At 38.3% G+C, this 20808-nt stretch overlaps 2 protein-coding genes across 2 annotated transcripts; one reads left to right on the top strand and one right to left on the bottom strand.

Moving 5' to 3' along the window:
* The first annotated feature begins 3415 nt into the window (after nucleotides 1–3415).
* LOC126618088 (uncharacterized) lies at nucleotides 3416–5120 on the top strand. Its single transcript, XM_050286187.1, has 2 exons — nucleotides 3416–3501; nucleotides 4378–5120. The coding sequence occupies exon 2, from the start codon at nucleotides 4386–4388 to the stop codon at nucleotides 5118–5120; it is 735 nt and encodes a 244-aa protein (XP_050142144.1). The 5' UTR covers nucleotides 3416–3501; nucleotides 4378–4385.
* Nucleotides 5121–10185: 5065 nt separating this feature from the next.
* Nucleotides 10186–15253, bottom strand: LOC126617593 (protein arginine N-methyltransferase 1.6-like). The gene is made up of 14 exons (XM_050285607.1): nucleotides 14832–15253; nucleotides 14486–14699; nucleotides 14254–14379; nucleotides 13983–14147; nucleotides 13781–13899; nucleotides 13608–13687; nucleotides 13021–13292; nucleotides 12644–12880; nucleotides 12379–12452; nucleotides 11799–11892; nucleotides 11523–11672; nucleotides 11338–11412; nucleotides 10671–10767; nucleotides 10186–10523 (listed from the first exon to the last, which is right to left on the bottom strand). The coding sequence occupies exons 1-14, from the start codon at nucleotides 15140–15142 to the stop codon at nucleotides 10369–10371; spliced, it is 2169 nt and encodes a 722-aa protein (XP_050141564.1). The 5' UTR covers nucleotides 15143–15253; the 3' UTR covers nucleotides 10186–10368.
* Between the last annotated feature and the right edge of the window lie 5555 nt (nucleotides 15254–20808).

Genomic DNA, 20808 nt, shown 5'->3' with positions numbered 1-20808 from the left:
GTCACGAAGCTCGCCGGATTCTGGAAAAATGAAACAAAAAGCATGTACAACGAAAAGAACAAAATTTAACCATTAAGTCTTCACCCGGAATCACAACACCAACAAGAAAATCCCAAATATTCAAAGGAACAAGGAAATCTCACTTGAAACTACAAGCTAGAGCTTGAAGCTCTCGGGTCTAGGATCACTGCACTTCCCAGTGCACCGATGGTGCATGCAAGGACCCAGTTATGTTCCTAAAACATTGAAAAATAAACAAAATTCGAAAACTTGAATTTTGAGCATATCTGGTTTTTGGCGACGAAAATCCAAATTGGAGGAGACCCAGATCCAATCTAACGTAGATAAATTACAGAAAAAATTAAATCCTTGTTCATTTTCCGGAAAATTGATAAAGTGAGTGAGGGATGAAGAAAAATGAAAAAACACAAAAGTTGAGAGGAAAGAAAGCAAAGTGTGGAGGCTGCAGAAAAGAGAAGAAGAAGAAAAAATGGAAATTGTAGAGAGAGAGAGAGAGAGAGAGAGAGAGAGAGAGAGAGGTTGGAGGGAACGATGAGCTGCCAGGCGTCCAAATATACAAGTTCAAATATGAGCAGGATCACTGCACTTCCCAGTGCGCCAAGACCCAGTTATGTTGCCAGGAGTCCAAATGTACAAATTCCAAGTTCACAATATGAAGAAATGGTAGGGAATTATTGTGATGCTCTCGATGCTTTATTCGAAATTACAAATAAAATTATTTTGTATTATTTTATAAAATAAAAAATACTAATATTTTATTGTCTTTTGTTAGGGCTATTTAGTTTAGAGGTGGAGATGCAAAAAGCAGTTACGGTTTATTAAAAGGAAATACTATTTACTGGATGGATTAAATTGTGAATAGCCCTAGAAGGCCTTTGCAACTGTGGAGTTGCTCTAAATGAATAAATAAGTCTGGCATTATGGGATTTTGTAATCCCTGCCCTGGAGCATGGTCTAAAATATTCACAATATCCTGATATTTCCATCGAAATTTCCTTGTTTTTGGACTACCGATATTTCTGATATCATCGATATTTTAGACCTTGCTAAGTCACTCATGTATATTACCATGCAATGTATAAAGTGTAAAATATTGTACTAATTCATTATATATAAATGATTATGGTGTTAAACTTCTTTCATTAATTACTACATATTTTCTACACTCACAATGTTTGTCAGTTCGCTATATAATCAACTTAAATCAGTTATATCTATCATGCAATGCATTTCCTTCCAATTTTTTGTGATAAACTAATAGATAATTGACTAAATAAACATCCTGCAAAGTTTCAATAAAAATTTCGAGGTTTTTCTTACAATTTCCGTGGTTTTTATTTAATTTTTATTGATATCGATAATATCCCGATATTTCCATCGAAATTTCCGTATTTTTGAACTACCGATATTTCCGATATCATCGATATTTTATACCTTACCCTGAAGAACCTAAACGCTTTTGGCGGCGGGCGATACGAGGTATTACTACTACACGTGTGTTTGCTTTGTTTTGTTTTTAGGTCGGAATCCTCAACTACTGTTGTTGTAGGCTAAATACGAAACTATTGAACCAGGTTACGGTTCACGATCTTGACGAGCTGCAAATACCGTAGGAAGAAAAAAAATGACAAACAAGAGAACACAAAAACAACACTCGAGGAACCGTCAAACAACTCATTCGTATAAATAAATAAAATTAGATCTTGGTCTAGTGGCGTTTCTCTGCAAGAAAGCTTATTGGCTAGAATTTTTTCTGTCGTTTATCAATGAAAAATGGGACATTGAACCCCCAAACATAACAAGCACAATATGAGCAAATTAAGCATCAGTAGATCCTGTTTCATTTATTTAAATTCTATTATATTTGCGACTTTTAAACCATCTCCAAACCTGGGCTAAAAGCCAAATTACGCCCCCCCCAAACACTCTCCAACCCATGCTAAAATTTTGAGGCTAAATGCCAAATGTTATTTCTGGGCCAAATTCCCCCCAGCTTTCCCCCCGGGCTAAATGCCAAATGTTTATCGGAATTTAAATTTTTTTAGATTAAAATGTTCATAAAATTAATTTACAATAATCTACATTTTTTTTTTAAATTGATTTAAGAAAAAAATTAGCCTAAGTTCATTCTTTAATAATTCCGGGCTAAAATTTTAGGGCAGAAGGGTTGGAGCAGAAAAGATGTTTCTTGGGTAAAAGCCAAATTTTCTGGGCTAAAAATTTTGGCCTTTAGCCTAAGGATTGGAGATGGTCTTAGGATCTATCTGGAAATACAAGCGAGAAGGGAGATGAAAGTTGCAAGGGAAAAGAAAATTTATGCCTTTATATTATCAATGACTAGCATTTACCTACACGTTTTGCATATGAACACATTTTTTTAGAAAATGAGGAGAGAGAGAGAGAGAGAGAACGTGGGGGAGTGGGAGGTTTTTTTTTAAAAAAAAAAAAATTGGAGGTATTTTAACATCACTTGTAGGTGAGGCTTCAATAAAAAACAGTAAAATTTGGACCTGTAAAATTACATCATTGCTCATCATTTTTTTTGTGTGATAGAAGACCAAGTAGTATTTTCACCCTCTTTTGGTTGACAAAGAGGGTTTCATTAATTAATAGAGATACATAGTAGGGGTGGGCGCATGTTGGTTTGGGTTGATTTTGGGCCAAAACCGAAACCAAACCGACTATGTCAATTTGGCCAAAATTGTAAAGCGAAACTGACCAAGTTGGGTCTATAAAACCGATCAAGTCGGTTAACCGAATGTGGCGGGTTGGTTTGGATTGGTTCTCAGTTTGTGTGAAGACAAAAATACATAATAAATTTCTCTTCCAAAAGTTACAAAGCCTAACACCAATATGAGTGATTACTTAAAAGAAAGCACAAATGAAGCAGCCCAAGGAGAGCACCAAAGTTGCAACTGTTGCGTTCTCCAAATGATGCCCCTATTATTCTCCAAGGGAACTCTTAAACTAATCAGGTTTTGTTTCATGTGGTGGAAACACGGTAACTCATAAATAACTAACCATTTATATTACTACACATATTAGTTATGATTTAAAATTATAAAATTAAATATATGCAAGTTGATTCGGTTAACCGCACCCTCAGAATTTTGGGAACCAATTATGATTGGTGCGGTTCGGTTTATTCACCCAAAATTAGAAAACAAAAAAAAACAATAAAATAAAATAAAACCCAAACTGTTGTAAATAATGGGTATGATTGCCCACATGTGTATAGTAATGTGTATAGTAAAGTATCACATGTGTATACTATATACTCATAAGCTAAATAGTAATGTTTTGTAATTTTCCATTGAAGTAGCTCTATAAATAGAGCACTTCAATTGTGCAAAGATGAGTGAATGAGAATAAGAAAGAAAAGAGAAATATATCTAATAGCCATAATATACATTACTTCCTCTGCAACAGCTTGTGTCGGTATATTACTCTGCAACTGCTTCGTTCCTTCACCGAGTAAAGGTTATCTCTCTATAAATTTTGCCTATTTATAACACGTTATCAGCACGACTCTCTAATCATTTTCTCATTTCCTTTCACCGAAAGAAAAAAAAATGTTTCCTCTAAGGTTTTTACTGTTCTTCTTCTTCCTCTCCCTCAATTGCTGGGTATACCCTCGCGAAGAATTGTTTGCACCATGTTTACTTCTAGTTCTCCAACTAACAGTCACTTATATCTTTGATTTCTTGTTTGGTGTAGATATTGACTACTAACCCACTGATTATTTATGCAATCCAAGATTGTGCGGTTCTATCGCCTATCTTGGACTGCAGATCTAATTTTACTGCAAATTTTAAGTGGAGCGGTATAATCGCCCGCTCTATCCTGCATATTTAAATTTTCCCGTTATTTAATTTTATCGCAAATTTAGGTGGTGTGAAATAATCACCCACCCTGCTTTACATATTTAAATTTTATTGCAATTTAAATTTTATTGCAATTTTAGGTGGTGCGGTATAATCGTCCACCCTGCTTTGCATATTTAATTTTATCGCAATTTTAGGTGGTGCGGTATAATCGTCCACCCTGCTTTGCATATTTAAATTTTATCGCAATTTTAGGTGGTGCGGTATAATCATCCACCTTGCTCTACATATTTAAATTTTCCTGCTGTTTAAAGTAGTGTGGAATAATCACCCATCCTATACTTATTTCGATGAGAATGGTGCGGTACAATTGCCCTTCTCATTAATTGTGTAAATCTCGAGCCTGAAGTTTCGAGTACTTATCATTTTGGCCTGAAGATCAAAAAAATTTGTAAGAACCAGAAGTTCTAACAATATATTTCTCCAGTACACATATTACTGCAAGTTCTTACACACCTCATTTTTCTTTCAGAAAAGAAAATGGCAAACTTGGCAAAGCTTGATTTTGCTGCCCTGGACATTACTGGAAAGAATTACCTTACATGGGTACTGGATACCAAGATCCATCTGGAAGCAGCAAATCTTGGAGATACCATCAAGGAAGAGAGCAGATCATCCTCTCAAGATCGGGCAAAGGCCATGATTTTTATTCGTCGTCGTCTTGATGAGGCACTAAAGAGCGAGTACTTAACGGTTGAAGATCCGTTAGCCCTTTGGAATGCCTTGAGAAGCAGATACAATCACCAGACAACGGTGATTCTTCCAAAAGCTCGCTATGACTGGACTCACCTAAGGATCCAGGATTTCAAATCAGTGGCTGAGTACAATTCGGCGTTGTTCAGAATTACCTCTCAGATGAAACTCTGTGGGGATACTATCACTGAGGAGATATTATTGGAAAAGACTTTCAGCACATTCCACGCCTCTAACATGGTACTGCAACAACAGTATAGAGCGCGAGGCTTCACTGAAAACAACCAGCTGATATCTGTGCTCCCGGTAGCTGAACAGAACAATGAGCTTCTCATGAAAAACCATAATTCCCGACCTACTGGATCAGCACCGTTCCCAGAAGTGAATGTTGCTTCCCTTGAAAGGAATACCATATCCTCCCGTGGCAATAATTACAAACGAGGACGTGGCCACAAGCAAGGTCGGTGGAAAGGGAAAAGCAAGAACCATGGTGTCCAGTCACAACCAGGTTCCAAGGTATAATCCAGGCCCGAGTTTTAAAAATACCAATCGCCAGAAAGGAAAAGCTCATGTGAACACTCCTAGAAGTCATGAAGGAGGTTGCCATAGGTGTGATGGCAACGGACATTGGGCGCGTACTTGTCGCACCCCAAAGCATCTGGTGGAACTATATCAAGCCTCCTTCAAGGAGAAGGGTGTCGAGATCAATTTCCTTGACCAGGCTAAACCAATGGAAACCCCTGATCCAGTGACCAATTTATCAGGACAGTTAAACACAACCCACCTGGATGCTACAGACTTTATTAATGAAAGAGGGAATGAAGTTTATGGGTCCGATTGAATTATTTATGTTTAATGTACTCATGTTATTTGTACCTGTGGTTTAATGCTCGCATTTTCAATTCAATAAAAGTAGTATTCCAGTATGAATAAACTGCTTTTTCTTTACTCAGAGATCATGGATAAAAATTATGGTTATTCTCAAAACAAGATCAATGGCGGAGACTTTTGTCTTGCAGATAGCGCAACCACGCATTCAATACTTCGAGACCGAAAGTATTTCTCGAATTTGGTACTTGCAAAAGTAAAGGTAACAACAATATCAGGACCATCAGATGTAATTGAAGGCTCAGGAAAAGCCCAGATTATGTTACCAAATGGAACAATATTGTCTATAAAGAATGCATTATATGCTACTCGGTCCATTCGAAATTTGTTGAGTTTTAAAGACATACGTCTAAATGGATACCACCTTGAAACGAAAAAGTGTAGAAAATGTGGAATATTTATGCATTACCTCCAACGATACCCAGAAGCGTATATTGGAGAAGTTGCATGGTTTATCGAGTGGATTGTATTGTACATACATAAAGACAGTTGAGGCATATACTGTCATGAACCAGAAGTTCATTGATTCAAAGGTTTACATGCTTTGGCATGACCGTCTAGGTCATCCAGGATCTACCATGATGCGTAGAATCATTACCAACTCTAATGGACATCCATTACTGAGCAGACACATTAATGTCTCGAATGATAATCCTTGCAAGGCTTGTTCCCAAGGGAAGTTGGTAATTAGACCATCACAACTAAAGGTTGATGATCAATCCCCATCATTTTTGCAAAGAATTCAAGGGGATATTTGTGGACCTATTCAACCACCTTGTGGACCATTTCGATATTTTATGGTTTTGGTTAATGCATCTACCCGATGGTCACATGTTTGCCTATTGTCTACTCGAAATGTAGCTTTTGCGAGACTTCTTGCTCAGATAATTAAGTTGCGAGCACAGTTCCCAGATCATCCCATTAAGTCCATTCGACTTGATAACGCTGGTGAATTTACGTCTCAAACCTTTGATGATTATTGTATGGCACTGGGCATTAATGTTGAACACCCTGTTCCTCATGTCCATACTCAAAATGGTTTAGCAGAGGCATTTATCAAGCGGCTTCAATTAATAGCCCGCACTCTGCTCATGAAAACGAAATTGCCAGTTTCTACATGGGGACATGCCATATTACATGCTGCATCATTGGTTAGATTGAGACTCATAGCCAACCACCAATACTCATCAATACAACTCGTGTTTGGACATCAACCAAATATTTCACATTTACGAGTTTTTGGTTGTGCTGTTTATGTGCCTATTGCACCACCACAACGAACTAAAATAGGGCCTCAGCGCAGATTGGGAATTTATGTGGGTTTTGATTCACCATCTATCATTAGATATTTGGAACCTTTGACTAGTGATGTGTTTACAGCTCGTTTTGCTGATTGTCATTTTGATGAGACAGTTTTCCCGTCGTTAGGGGGAGAAAAGACCGTTCCAGAAGAACGACAAGAGCTAACATGGGTTGTTCCCACCTTATCTCATTTTGATCCAAGAAGCACTCAATGTGAAAACGAAGTGAAAAGGATCGTTCATCTTCAAGGTATTGCTAATCAAATGCCAGATGCATTTAATGATGCTTCGAAAGTGACACAGTCATATATACCGGCTGTAAACGCACCTGCAAGAATTGATGTCCCTGTTGGACAAAATAAAGTGGCAGCGAATGATTCATCCAGTGCACGCCTGAAGCGTGGTAGACCCCCAGGTTCAAAAGATTCAGCCCCTCGAAAGAGAAAGATGAGGGCCCAATTGAACCCAAATGATATCATTCAAGAAAAGGAATTGAATGATAAATCCACAATTCGTGACTCTGTACTTCCAGAAAAAGAAAATGTCTTTGATGAGACACATGTCCCTGAAGAGACAGAAGTACATGAAAGCAAAGAAATATCCATAAATTATGCATGTACTAATGAATTGTGGGATCGAAATGAAATAATCATCGATGATATGTTTGCATTTGCAATAGCCACTGAAATTATATTAAGTGATGATATTGAGCCCCGCTCTGTTGATGAATGCAAACAGAGACAAGATTGGCCTAAGTGGAAAGATGCAATCCATGCAGAATTAAAATCCTTGGAAAGACGAAGTGTTTTTGGACCAGTAGTCCAAACCCCGCCTGGTGTGAACCCCGTAGGTTATAAATGGGTATTCACAAGGAAACACAACGAGAAAAACGAGATTGCAAGATATAAAGCACGACTCGTTGCACAAGGTTTTTCACAAAGACCTGGAGTTGATTATGAAGAGACATACTCTCCTGTAATGGACACAATTACGTTCCGTTACTTAATAAGTTTGGTGATTTCAGAAAAACTTGACATGCGACTTATGGATGTCATCACCGCGTATCTATATGGAGAATTAGATACTGACATATATATGAAAGTCCCAGAAGGACTTAAGTTGCCTAAAGCAAATAACAAACCACGGGGTATGTTCTCAATCAAATTAAGGCGATCACTATATGGGCTGAAACAATCTGGGCGAATGTGGTATAATCGTCTTAGTGAGTATTTGATTAAAGAAGGATATGCCAACAATGTCATCTGCCCTTGTGTGTTCATTAAGAAATCAAATACTGGATTTGCTATAGTGGCAGTATATGTCGATGATATGAACCTAGTTGGAACCCCTGAAGAGCTCAACAAAACTGCTGAATATCTGAAAAGCGAATTTGAAATGAAAGACCTTGGGAAAACCAAATATTGTCTAGGCCTGCAGATCGAGCATTGTGTTAGTGGAATTTTGGTCCATCAATTAGCTTACATTGAAAAAATACTGAAGCGATTTGGCATGGACAAGGCTTATCCACTTAGCACCCCAATGGTCGTTCGTTCTTTGGACATTAAGAAAGATCAATTTCGTCCAAAAGAAGATGATGAACTGGTCCTTGGTCCAAAAGTACCATATTTGAGCGCAATAGGTGCTTTATTGTATTTAGCACAATGTACTAGACCAGATATAGCTTTTTCAGTTAACTTGTTAGCCAGGTACAGCTCTGCTCCAACAATTCGTCATTGGAAGGGAGTCAAAGATGTTCTACGATACCTTCGTGGGACAACAGATATGGGTCTCTTCTACTCAGACAAGCCCACAAATGAACAAATCATTGTTGGATACGCAGATGCTGGTTTTCTCTCCGATCCGCATAAAGCCCGCTCACACAATGGATATGTGTTCACTAATGGAGATACTGCAATTTCATGGCGATCAACAAAGCAAACGCTAGTTGCAACATCTTCCAATCATCGGAAATAATTGCTTTACATGAAGCAAGTCGTGAATGTTCTTGGTTAAGATCAATGATCCATCACATCCGGAATTCATGTGGTCTACCTTCAAAGACAGACACTCCAACTGTCATCCATGAAGATAATGCAGCCTGTGTCGCCCAGATGAAGGAAGGATTTATCAAAGGTGATAAGACTAAACACATATCTCCAAGATTTTTCAGCGCACATGAGCTTCAGAAGGCTAAAGTTATTGAAGTCAGACAAATTCGTTCCAATGAAAATTTAGCAGACTTGTTCACCAAATCTCTACCAAAGTGCACATTTCAGAAGTTGGTACAGGGAATCGGATTACGTCGGCTTACAGATTTGAAGAATGCGGAATCAGGGGGAGATACAATTCAGGGGGAGCATCCATGATACATGCATGTTGTACTCTTTTTCCTTCGCTTAGGATTTTTCCCACTGGGTTTTTCCTATCAAGGTTTTAACGAGGCAACCTAAGCATGCTCAACACCATCCGGGTAAAGTTGTACTCTTTTTCCTTCGCTATGGTTTTTTCCCACAGGGTTTTTCCAATGAAGGTTTTAATGAGGCAACTGATGCTGATATGTGGGCATCCAAGGGGGAGTGTTGTAAATAATGGGTATGTTTGCCCACATGTGTATAGTAATGTGTATAGTAAAGTATCACATGTGTATACTATATACTCATAAGCTAAATAGTAATGTTTTGTAATTTTCCATTGAAGTAGCTCTATAAATAGAGCACTTCAATTGTGCAAAGATGAGTGAATGAGAAGAAGAAAGAAGAGAAATATATCTAATAGCCATAATATACATTACTTCATCTGCAACAGCTTGTGTCGGTATATTACTCTGCAACTGCTTCGTTCCTTCACCGAGTAAAGGTTATCTCTCTATAAATTTTGCCTATTTATAACACAAACCAAACCATCGGTACAGTTCGAGCAGTTCTATTGGTTTTTTTATAGAATGCCCAGCCTTAGTACATACATAACACTGAGTGGTACAAAAATGAATGGTTAAAATTGAAGATAGAAGACCTAACAGATGTGAAAATTAAATCTAGTGGGTAAAACACTTGTACATGATTTTACACTAGATTCATAAGGATATCCAAACTTCAGTGTTCTATCCCCTCATATTTCCCCTTTTGTTTAGAAACCTCTGGTATACTAATCAAATTTAGGATCTTCTGATTTTATATTTAGAAAACACCCTTCAATTTTTTTTTTTTTTATTTTTTTGGAGCAATTGAATTAAAACAAAGCAAAGGAGAACCAAGAGCCAAAATTAAGAAGGTAAGCATATAAGGTGAAACTGGGGAGGGGGAAAGGGGATACAGCGAAATTTCGTCGATCTTAGTAACAGCCAGCGAAATTATAAAAATAAAAAATAAAAAGAAAGTACCACTGAACCACTCATCAGGGTGCAAAACCCTTACAAAAACTAGGATTTACACCCTCAGTCATAGAGCATGAACTCTAACAAAATCCTAAACACATTGGCAACATTGATAGCACATGAGAACACAGTACGAGAGACTGAGAGGGAGAGAACACTTATCCCGTTGATGGTTCAAATGATGTTGAGGCAGGTACCACATGACCGCCTATAAGAAATCATGTCTGATGTTGAGGTCACCGTTTGATGGATCAAACGACGCTTGAATTATTGCAGACCGACTTTCTCCCATACTCGATTCATTATTTCTAACTGCTACAGGCTTGGCCAGAAGCTTTACTCCTTGCTTCCAATATCTCTTTTCTGAATCCACATTTAACACAACATATGAGCAAAAAGTAACAAAGGCTGAAGTCATAAGTAAGCGAAGGTTGTTCAACAATGTGCAAAAAAGCAATTATAAGTAGCAAATTTCCCATTGAACCGCTTCGACAAGGAACCCAACCAGACCTGGCCCTGTAGAGAACACAAGGGAGTTCTCCGAATCCATCACCCAATCAATCCAGAGTGCAAATCCATGGCATATCCCAGGCTCCGTAAATTCAACCTGACAAGAATGCATTCCAACCACCGATTAAGCAAGACCATAGTGCGTTTTATATGTATTAATTCTCTGTCCCAATTTATCGTTACAATAAGTGATTATTATAGTGATAGATAATAAAAATACAGTCATGTAATATGCATTTATTCATTCACAATCAGAACGTCACTTCACAGAAAAGGAGGGAGGAGGCTACTGTAGTTTTTGTATCTGATGTGAATGGATTGTAAATTAATTTGTTACCAAAACTTAGGGGAAATGGTTATTTACATTATACTTTCAATAAAATATCTTTTTCTGATGTTAGAAGATAAATGTGATATTTGCCTATTAGATGGTAAAGAACACATTAACAAAGTATAGTGCAAGACTATTGTTTCTTGATCTACCAACGTCCTAGAATCAACGTTGGTGAGGCCGCTAATGTGATACATGGTTTGTGATAAATGGAGAGCGTATGTTCATTTATCATTAACAAATAGACCACCACTACTGTACTTTGCAATAAACCAACTGTAACAAAATTTCAACATGGATGACCAGAGAAAAGATTTCAAAGTGCTATTATGGTACCTGGGTTTCTCCATAAGATGGCGTTATTGGTTTTGAACAATCAAACTCCATGAGCGTAAATTCTTCACTGAGTTTCTGAAATATTTTTTAAACAGTTACCACAACATAAGTCAAAAAAGGAACTTAAATCTTACTTTCACAAAATAAAACTCCTCCACAGAAAATATACTATTCTGATTGATTACCCTAACATTTCCACACTGCCAGATGAAATAAGGCAGACAAGGAGACTCTTGCCCTGCAGGTAATTCACCACATGCTCCTAAGGTGGAATTTACAACTGAATGGTCAAAACCTTCAATCTTACTCAAGCAGCGACGACTATTCCAAAGATCCTGTCCAGAAGGCGGCATACCATAACTTATAATCATAGTGAACAGCCACGTATATGGTCAAAACAAATAAGATATAGGCCTTTTCAATTGGGAAAAGGGTGAGTAGTGGTTAAGAATAAAACTTACAGGGATAGACAAGGCACAAGTCTTTAATATCGCTTTACATGGCAGTACCAATGCATCTTCAGATAGGACAGAGTCAAGCATTGTCCGCTCATTCCTTCAAACCCAATCATAACAAGAATTATATATATTGGTTTACCAACTTCTATATATCTAAAATCAATCAACGTAGCATAACCATGGCCACCGCATATAACCTATGATAAAAAAGACAACGGTTCTCTAGACAATTATCTAATGAATATAGTATGTATGCATATACATAGTTATTGCTATCATAGACAGAAGAGTCTAAAACCAACTCCTACTTGAGTCTACATATAGTAAAAAGGTCGTACCCAGTGCACAAGGCTCCCGCTTTACGCAGGGTCTGGGAGAGGTGAATGTCGGCTAGCCTTACCCCCATTTATGGAGAGGCTGCTCCCAAGTCTCGAACCCGAGACCTACAGCTCATGGGCGAAGGCACTTGCCATCGCACCAAGTGCACCTACTTGAGTCTACATATAGTATTTCCGTAAAAAGCATAAAAATCTCATAAAGCACATAATTTGAATTACTGCAGGAACAGAAAAGAATAGTATACCAAAACCGTAGGTTTTGCCATGGAAGCATGCCATCCGTTCCATAGTAGAAAGGTTCTCCAATCAACAGATCAACCTACAAATAGGACAAAAGCCCCAAACTGCCAATTCAGTTTCTAAATTGTCAACAGAAATAAAAAATGTCATAGTACCACTAGAGGGATGAGGATGAAAAAGAATTATTATTATTGTTTGTTTTTCATTCGATCAACATATCATCACTGTACCCTGTCATACTAGTATACAAACTCACTGGGAAGAAAGTACCTTTTTCTGGTGTGCGTCATGCATGGTCAACTTTGTTTTCCTCTTATTAATAAATTCTACACGATCCATTGAAAAACCATTTGAACTAGCAACAGCTTGCAAATATCCAATACCCTTGCCTTGCAACCCCGGAAAAAATGACATCACATGTGCTGTTTTAGAAATATGTGCAACGATGAGTGTTAAGAAGATGCTATCATCTGCAACAATGCATAACGGATCAACTCTTCCCTGTAACTGTGAAGAATACCATCCATGTCAAGAATGTGAAGGGTTTTTCTTATTTATTATTATTACTTATCTTCTTTCTTCTGGGGTGGGAGGTACACGGTGGCAGACAGACAGAGAGATATAAAGAGATAGTATTTGAATCTTACAGGTTTAGTTATGGCACTAAACATGGAATGCCTCCATTCACTGTCTCCGTAAATTGCAGTTCTTTCTGGGGGTAGTGTGAGTTTGAATTCCCCATTCTTGAGGCCATACTGTAGAGTCTCATTTCTTGGCACTTGGTTCTTGAGATTATAAGAGATGCTAGTTTCTGTATGAGCAGCATGTAAACAAACCTCTTCATCCTTTGTTATGGACATACCTTCACCAGGAACAAACCAAACACACTGTTTCCAGTGGTCACACCAATCCCCATGACCTGGCCAAAAACAACAAAACCACTTTCTTCATCGCGTGACTATGAAAGAAAACAGATAGCTATCATTTCGTTTGCAGTCAAATTCTGAATAGAAGAGTAAGTTTGTCCTATATGACCTAATGTGGGTTGGTGGATAATTCGTCACTGAGAAAGGCAAAACAATCATACTATGCTATCATAATATCATATGATAAGACTTGTAGGGTGAACATACCAAGAAAACTGCATAACTTACTTTAAAGAACACTAAAGGCACTAATTATAGCACTAATATGGCATGGGTTCTTGCTCACAAAGGAATTGTCTATAACTTACTTGTGTTGGCTGGCAAACTTATCCACCTAGGGGCAGTGGAATAAAAGATTGTCCCTTCATGATCAAGCTGAAGTATCCACCTGAAATAACACACACAAACAGATACCAAAATTTTCATGACCGCCTCTTCAAGAGGAACAAAAATGCATTAACAAACCACTCAGTCCAATTACCATGAAATTACAGCATGAACTCGACCATCTTTAGTTGCCTTCACAAATAGCTCAGTCTCCCCACAACTGTCGGGCCGTTTCCAAAAATCAAATTCAAAAATTTTGAAGGGTTCGGACAGCTGGATGAATCCAAAATTTAATACGAATTAAACCATAAGTGTTTTCCCTATAAGTCTGTCCAAGAGTAATACAATGTCATTACCAGTTTCACTTCATTCTCTATCGCATTGCAGTGAAAGGCATACTGTTGCGGCTTAACACCTAGAATATCACCCAACCCAGTTGGAACTAGACAAATCCCATCAGATGCTTTCGCCTCATTGCCATGTAAATCATGAAGCTTCCACAAAAATGTGCTCTCAACAAGCTGAGGGAGGTTTCCAAAAATGGGTTATTCAAAACATTTGGTACATAAGAAACATATGGTAATCCCATCCCATCCATCATTGTAAAATCTTTGTATCTTCACATACCTGGCCGTAGGTGGTCGCCTTATACGGCACGGTTTTGGGATTTTTCACCAACAATATGTCATGAGCATGCTGTAAACTTGGAATGAGCCCTTCTCCCAACAACTCAGAATCCAGAATCTCACTAACCTACCCATTAAAAACACAGTCACAATGGTGCATACACTCTGTTCTGGAAATCAAACCACACCATTTTTCGCACAATCACAAAGTTTTGTTCCTTTTGTAAACTTACCAGTACGTCAGCACGAGAAGCGATGTCAACTCCGACTTCGAGCTCATCGGAGCGTTTGTTGATGACCTTTATTTGGTTTTCCATGTCGTTTAAGCGCACCACTTTCCTCATTAGCTTCACCATTGGAAGGTAAGACTCGCAGGCAGTCACCATACGACATGTCGTTGGGCCCATTGCCCGCGCTGCCATCATCGACAGCAACCCAGTTCCAGCACTTCGCAAACATTCAAAATTTGAACAACCAAATCAATCAAAATGCACAAAATTCAAAATTTGATTAATTAAATCAATCAAAATGTAAACTTAATTGATTAAATCAAATTTAATTGGTAATTGTGATGTTAACCCGATATCGAGAACATGGCAGGGAGCGGTGATGGTCTTGTCAATGGCTGCACGGAATGCTCTGTTTCGAGGGGAGTCGTTGAGCATGTCCAGATACGACGTTGTGGCCAGAAGGCCATTTTGGGGATTGTTGAAAGTTTGTTCCTCTGGTTCGTCTTCCTCAATGACGATCCACTCGGAGTTTCCGGTGAGCGGGTTGACTCGAAGCTGGAAGGCGCGCTGAGTCGGCTGGGAGCTCATGGGTCGGGCAAGTCGGGGTGTAGAGTGAAGGGGCAGTTTGGGAAATAAGGTTTTGGCGATTCGAGAGAGCATTAGGAAGAGGAGGAGGAGGAGGAGGAGGAGTTGAGAAACATGGCGGTGGTGAGTTCGGCGAGCGAGTCAGTGACGATGAGAGACTGAGAATAGGCTTTACTTGACAAACGTTAGAAACGTTTCAATCGCCATGTTTTAATTATTATTTTCTTCCTCACGAATCACTTGTAACTAAGACCCACTCCATCTTTGGGCTAGAACTTATATTTCTCCTTCCCCCCAACCCAACCCAACCCAACCCAACCCAAGTCCTAAAACTAACCTTAAACCTAAAACTCAACCTAGGGCCAAATACCGGTCCGTTTTTAGGCCAGAAATTGAGTGGACCTTAGCTTGCGCGAGTGCACTACGGGTTGTGAAGCCCAGATGCCAATCGAACTCGCCCAACGTGCTAGACACCAGCCCAGCGGGACCCCACCCACGTGGGCGTGTCCCTTGGCTGTCCAATCATGTCGGTAGCCATTGGGCTACTGTTCTCGATCCAACGCTGATTTTAAAAGGGTCGTTGGTTAATCCAACGGTTCACGTTCAAATTTTTTTTTTATTTATATAATTATTGAATCCAACGGTTTAGATCGAATATAATCAAATCTAACAGTAAAAAAAAGATCTAGCATTCCAAATTTAAATCCAACGGCTAAAATAATTTTAAAAAAAAAAATATTTAACTCAAAATTCACTCAAAAACTCTATAAATTCCTATGTATTTGTTCAAACATCCACATAAAACTCACTTTTCTCCTACAATTCTTCCAATTTTTCTTTCTACCATTTCTTCTCATTTCCAAATTTTTCAAGATGGCAAAAGAGCATGTTAGAGGTCATAATTGGACCTTTGAGGAAGATATTGCTTTATGTTTGGCATGGGATTTCATTAGCGAAGATGGTGTCGTCGGCACGAATCAAAATAAAAAGGTTTTGTGGGGTAAAATCGTTGATGAATTCCATGAAAACTCCAATGTCGGTCGAAGGGAAGGTGGTGGTGTTTATGATCGGTGGAAGGTTATCAACAAAGCGTGCACTTTGTGGAAGGGAAGCTTGGAGAGAGCCACGGTTGACATGCCTAGTGGAAGGAGCTTCTCAGAAATTATGAGTTTCTTTGTTGATATTTTATTTGTCATGTACATAATAGTATTTTTCAACTAATTGTTTTTACGTAGTTGATGCATAGGGTGACAAAGCAGTGGCAATTTACAAGACAAGAACTACACCAAAAAATCAAGCTTTTAAGTTGCATCATGCTTGGAACGTCCTCAAGGATTGTCTGAAGTGGGGAACCGATGCGGACCAACAATGGGGAAGATTATTTCATAATGAAGCTCCGGCCCCAAATGATTTCAATGAAGGTGTCAATGAAGGTGTCAAACAAATGACCCCAACTTCTTCTTTTGCAAGGCCCCCGAGAAGAGATAGGCAAAACGAAGCAAAGAGAAAAGGGAAGTCCCAAGATCCCATTAGTGAACAAATTGCTACCGGATTTTCAAGATTAACCGAAAGTCATAGCTCTCGGGAGGAGGAAGCAGCCCGAATGCATGTGGCTATGACGCAGCTAGGGGATAGGGAGCAAGAGAGGTTCAAAATAAATTTGATGATGGAGGACCTCAACAAATACACTCCAGAGAGGAAGAAATACTTACGTGGTAAGCAAAGGAAAATTTTGAAAATGGATGCCCGAAGAAGTATATTTCAAGATGATAATTCATCTCAAGGCTATATCCCAAGGCCACCACTAAGTCCATCACCAAATCAAGATGGTGGATATCATTATTAAGTTTATGTAGTTTATGAATTTTCGATTGTATTAAGTTTATGTAGTTTATTAATTATCGTTTTTTTTAAGTTTATGTGGTTTATTAATTGTCCTTTGTATTAAGTTTATGTGGTTTATTAAATGTCGTTTGTATTAAGTTTATGACTTATTAATTATTGTTTCATTAATCTAGATGTCTTCAATAATTATTGTACTTATTGTCAGTTGAGTCTACAGAGCACTCATTAATTATTGTACAATAGATGCCTTCAATAATTCAAATGACCTTTAATAATTTTGACAACGTACAAGTGAAAAGACTTGTCACAACAAGACAATTCAATTTATTACTAGAAAATACCAACATAGTACATGCAAAATTATTACATAACATAACACATTATTACACTTAGGATTATCCATCATCAACATTCTCCTTCTCGGCACCATATATGCTCAACCAAATCCTTGCGGAGTGTGTCATAACATTGAGAAGATTGAATTCTATTTAAACATCTCATATACTCACTGAGTGTGACCCTATCATGTTGGGTCTAGTATGTGGTTGCAGCAAGATATTCAACATCTCTTACCATAGCTCTAGCATATGTTGGTTGGTCATCATCCATCTTCGTCAAAATCTTCCTCAATTTCGACATATTCATCTTCCACAATCATGTTGTGCAAAATTATGCACGTCATCATGATTGAATGGAGGTCTTCGGTATGCCAAAGTCGTGCATGCCCTCTAACAATGGCCCATCGAGCTTGTAAGATCCCAAACATTCTCTCCACATCCTTCCTGTAAAACTCTTGTCTCTGCGAAAATAATTTATTCTTTGCATTATCGACATGAGAATAACTTTTCACAAAGGTAGATCAGCTAGGATAAATACCAGCAGTTAAGTAGTAACATAGTTCATGCCTATTACCATTTACTTTGTACCTTCATTCTGGTGCACATCCATTGACAACATCATCGAACAGAGGAGAAGACCAAAGAACGTTGATATCATTGTTTGATCCAGGAGCGTCGAAGAATGCATGTCAAATCCATGTGTCATAAGACGCCACAACCTCGAGCACAATGGTTGGCTTGTTGTGACGGCCCTTGAATTGGCCGGCCCAAGTAGTAGGACAATTCTTCCCCTCCCAATGCATACAATTGAGACTTCCTATCATGCCAGTAAAGCCTCTTTTGTCTGCCTTGCGTAGAAACCGATTCAAGTCTTCACGATTTGGCTTGCTGAGGTATGTGGCTCCATATATGGCTTTAATTGTCTTACATAAACGCTTCAGGTTCTCAATAGCAGTACTTTTCGCAAGTCGGCAATACTCTTCAATTGAGTTTGCAGAGCACCCATTAGCTAGCATCTGAAATGCATATGTGAGCTTCTGATAAAGTGATAGGCTTTGTCGGCCTACGACATCTATCTTCCTTGCAAAGTAGTGGTCATGATGGACAACTGCGTTCAAGATGCTTTCAAAAAGCTATATTCTCATCTGAAACCACCTCCGAAAATCATAAGAAGAATATCTCAAACATTCGATGAAATAATCTTTCATCATCCGGTCACGACATTCTTCTCTATCACGCTGCATAAATGAACGCCCCATGACAAAACCATGATGGCTAGATTCGGCATGGTGCTGATATTGAATAAGCGAGTTTGCAAATTCAGCTTCTTTTGCATTCATTTTTGCATCGACAGTTGCATGGTTTGCTTGGTATTGTGTCATCTGCATTGCCAAGCTACGCCTTCTTCTATCACCCATTGATGAGATATTGATGATTTTTAGGAAAGAAAAACACTTTGAAAGTTGGAAGATTGGTGAATATAGAGGATTATTGAAGGTTTGAATGTTGTGTGATGGTGTGATATTCAACTTGTGTTTATATATAGAGGATGATTGAAGGTTTTAGTTTCATATGTGTAGGTTTGTGTTTCATGTGTTTCATGTGTTTTGTATGTATGTTGGTATGTTTTTCGTGTGTGTCATGTGTTTCACATGTGTTCTATGTGTGCTTCATCTCTATCATATGTTTTGTATGTCCTTCACATGTGTATGAGCTTCACATGTGTTTAGTATGTCCTTCACATGTGTTTTGTATGTGCTTTACATGTGTTATGTGTGTCTTGTGTGTTTCATGTATTTTGTGTTTATACATCTCTATCATGATTTTCATATTTTTTTTCCATAGTGTTTCGTGAGTTTCATGTATCGATTTAGTGATTTTTCAATATTTATCGGAATTTAAATATTTTTAGATTAAAATGTTCATAAAATTAATTTACGATAGTTTACATAATTTTTTTTAAAACAAAAAAGTTAATTTAAGAAAACAATTAGGCCAAATTCATTCTTTAATAATCTGGGGTTAAAATTTTAGGTCAGAAGGGTTGGGGCAGAAAAGTTGTTTCTAGGCTAAAACCTAAATTTTATGGGCTAAAAATTTTAGGTTTTAGGCCAAGGGTTGGAGATGGTCTAAGGGGTTGTTAAAAAAAAAAATTATTATTTTCTTGACAAATAATTAATAGATATATTTAAATTTAGGGAATTATTATCAACACTCCAAAATTCTCATTATGTACTTCAAATTTTTATTTTTTTTAGTACAACTATATATTCTACACTAAGAGCACTTACACCCCTAACAAATGTGCTAGCCCAAAGTCTATTTTTCAGGCCACCACCCCCCCTCCCCCCAAAAACTCACTCCACCCCACCCAATAGGCTAACCCAAAGTGGAGGCTAGCTTTGAGCCCATCACATAATGGATTGAGTCCTACATGACTCCAGGCTGATGTCAGCTATGTAATTTTTTTTTTCTTTTCTTTTTTTTGCCGCTGGCGCGTGGGCGCGCGTTGCAGCATTAAAAAAATTGTCAAAATCTTACCGTGGGCCACGTGCCCACTTTTGGGCTGTTGGATTTAATCCTTTTTGAAATCCAATGGTCCAAATTAATTAACGTAAAATAAAAAATTAGAAAAATTGTTTAAAAGTACATAAAAAAATTAAAGGGTAAATTACATTTTACCTCTTCAGGTTTGGGGTCGATTTCAATTCCTTACAACATCTTTAAAACATTTCAATTTCATACATTTACGTATCATTTTATTTCAATTTCATACATCCGTTAGAAAATCTGTTAAGTAAATCGTTAAATGATGATGTGGCAAATATGAGATCCACATTTGTGCTGACATGGCTGCCAAATTTGTGCCACGTGGCAAAAAAAAATTTATGCATTAAAAATATTAATCATATTTATTAAAAAAAAAACCCCAATCAAGCCTATAAACCATTCCCCCCAGCTCATTGGCTTCGGATTCCTTAGGAACTCCGAAGTTAAGCGAGATTGCAGCGATAGCAATCCCAGGATGGATGACCTACTGGGAAATTCTCGTGTGAGTTCCTAGAAACAAAACCGTGAAAGCGTGGTCAGGGCCTAAAGCAGACAATATCGTGCTACGGCGGAGTCGAGATCGGGATGTGGTGGACCTCGGGTCGAGATGTGACAATTTGGTATCAAAGCCAATCCATGGCCGGAAGTGTGCCGACGAGGACATCGGACCATTAAGGAGGTGGATTGTAACATCCCACATCAACTAACGGAGAGGGAGTGGATCCTTTATACCTTATATGTACATGCCCACCTCCATTATCACTAGGCCTTTTGGGAGCTTACTGACTTCAGATTCCTTAGGAACTTCAAAGTTAAGCGAGATCGCAGCAAGAGCAATCCCAGGATAGGTGACCCATTTGGAAGTTCTCGTGTGAATTCCTAGAAACAAAACTATGAGGGCGTAGTCAGGGCCCAAGGCAGACAATATCGTGCTACAGTGGATCGAGCTCGGGATATGGTGGACCCCGGGTCGAGATGTGACATCCCCCGCAATCCCCCCCCACCACC

This window comes from Malus sylvestris, chromosome 4, assembly GCF_916048215.2.
Source record: "Malus sylvestris chromosome 4, drMalSylv7.2, whole genome shotgun sequence".
NCBI lineage: Eukaryota > Viridiplantae > Streptophyta > Magnoliopsida > Rosales > Rosaceae > Malus > Malus sylvestris.
This window is presented reverse-complemented; position numbering and strand designations above follow the sequence as displayed.

What these genes read in the sequence shown, in the direction of transcription:
- LOC126618088 (XM_050286187.1), top strand. Translation starts at nt 4,386, where the DNA reads ATGGCAAACTTGGCAAAGCTTGATTTTGCTGCCCTGGACATTACTGGA.
- LOC126617593 (XM_050285607.1), bottom strand. Translation starts at nt 15,142, where the DNA reads ATGCTCTCTCGAATCGCCAAAACCTTATTTCCCAAACTGCCCCTTCAC. An exon ending in AAGTTTGCCAGCCAACACAA is followed by an intron (nt 13,293 to 13,607) that starts GTAAGTTATAGA and finishes GTTTTTGGCCAG; the next exon opens with GTCATGGGGATTGGTGTGAC. An exon ending in TGGCAAAACCTACGGTTTTG is followed by an intron (nt 11,893 to 12,378) that starts GTATACTATTCT and finishes TTGGGTTTGAAG; the next exon opens with GAATGAGCGGACAATGCTTG.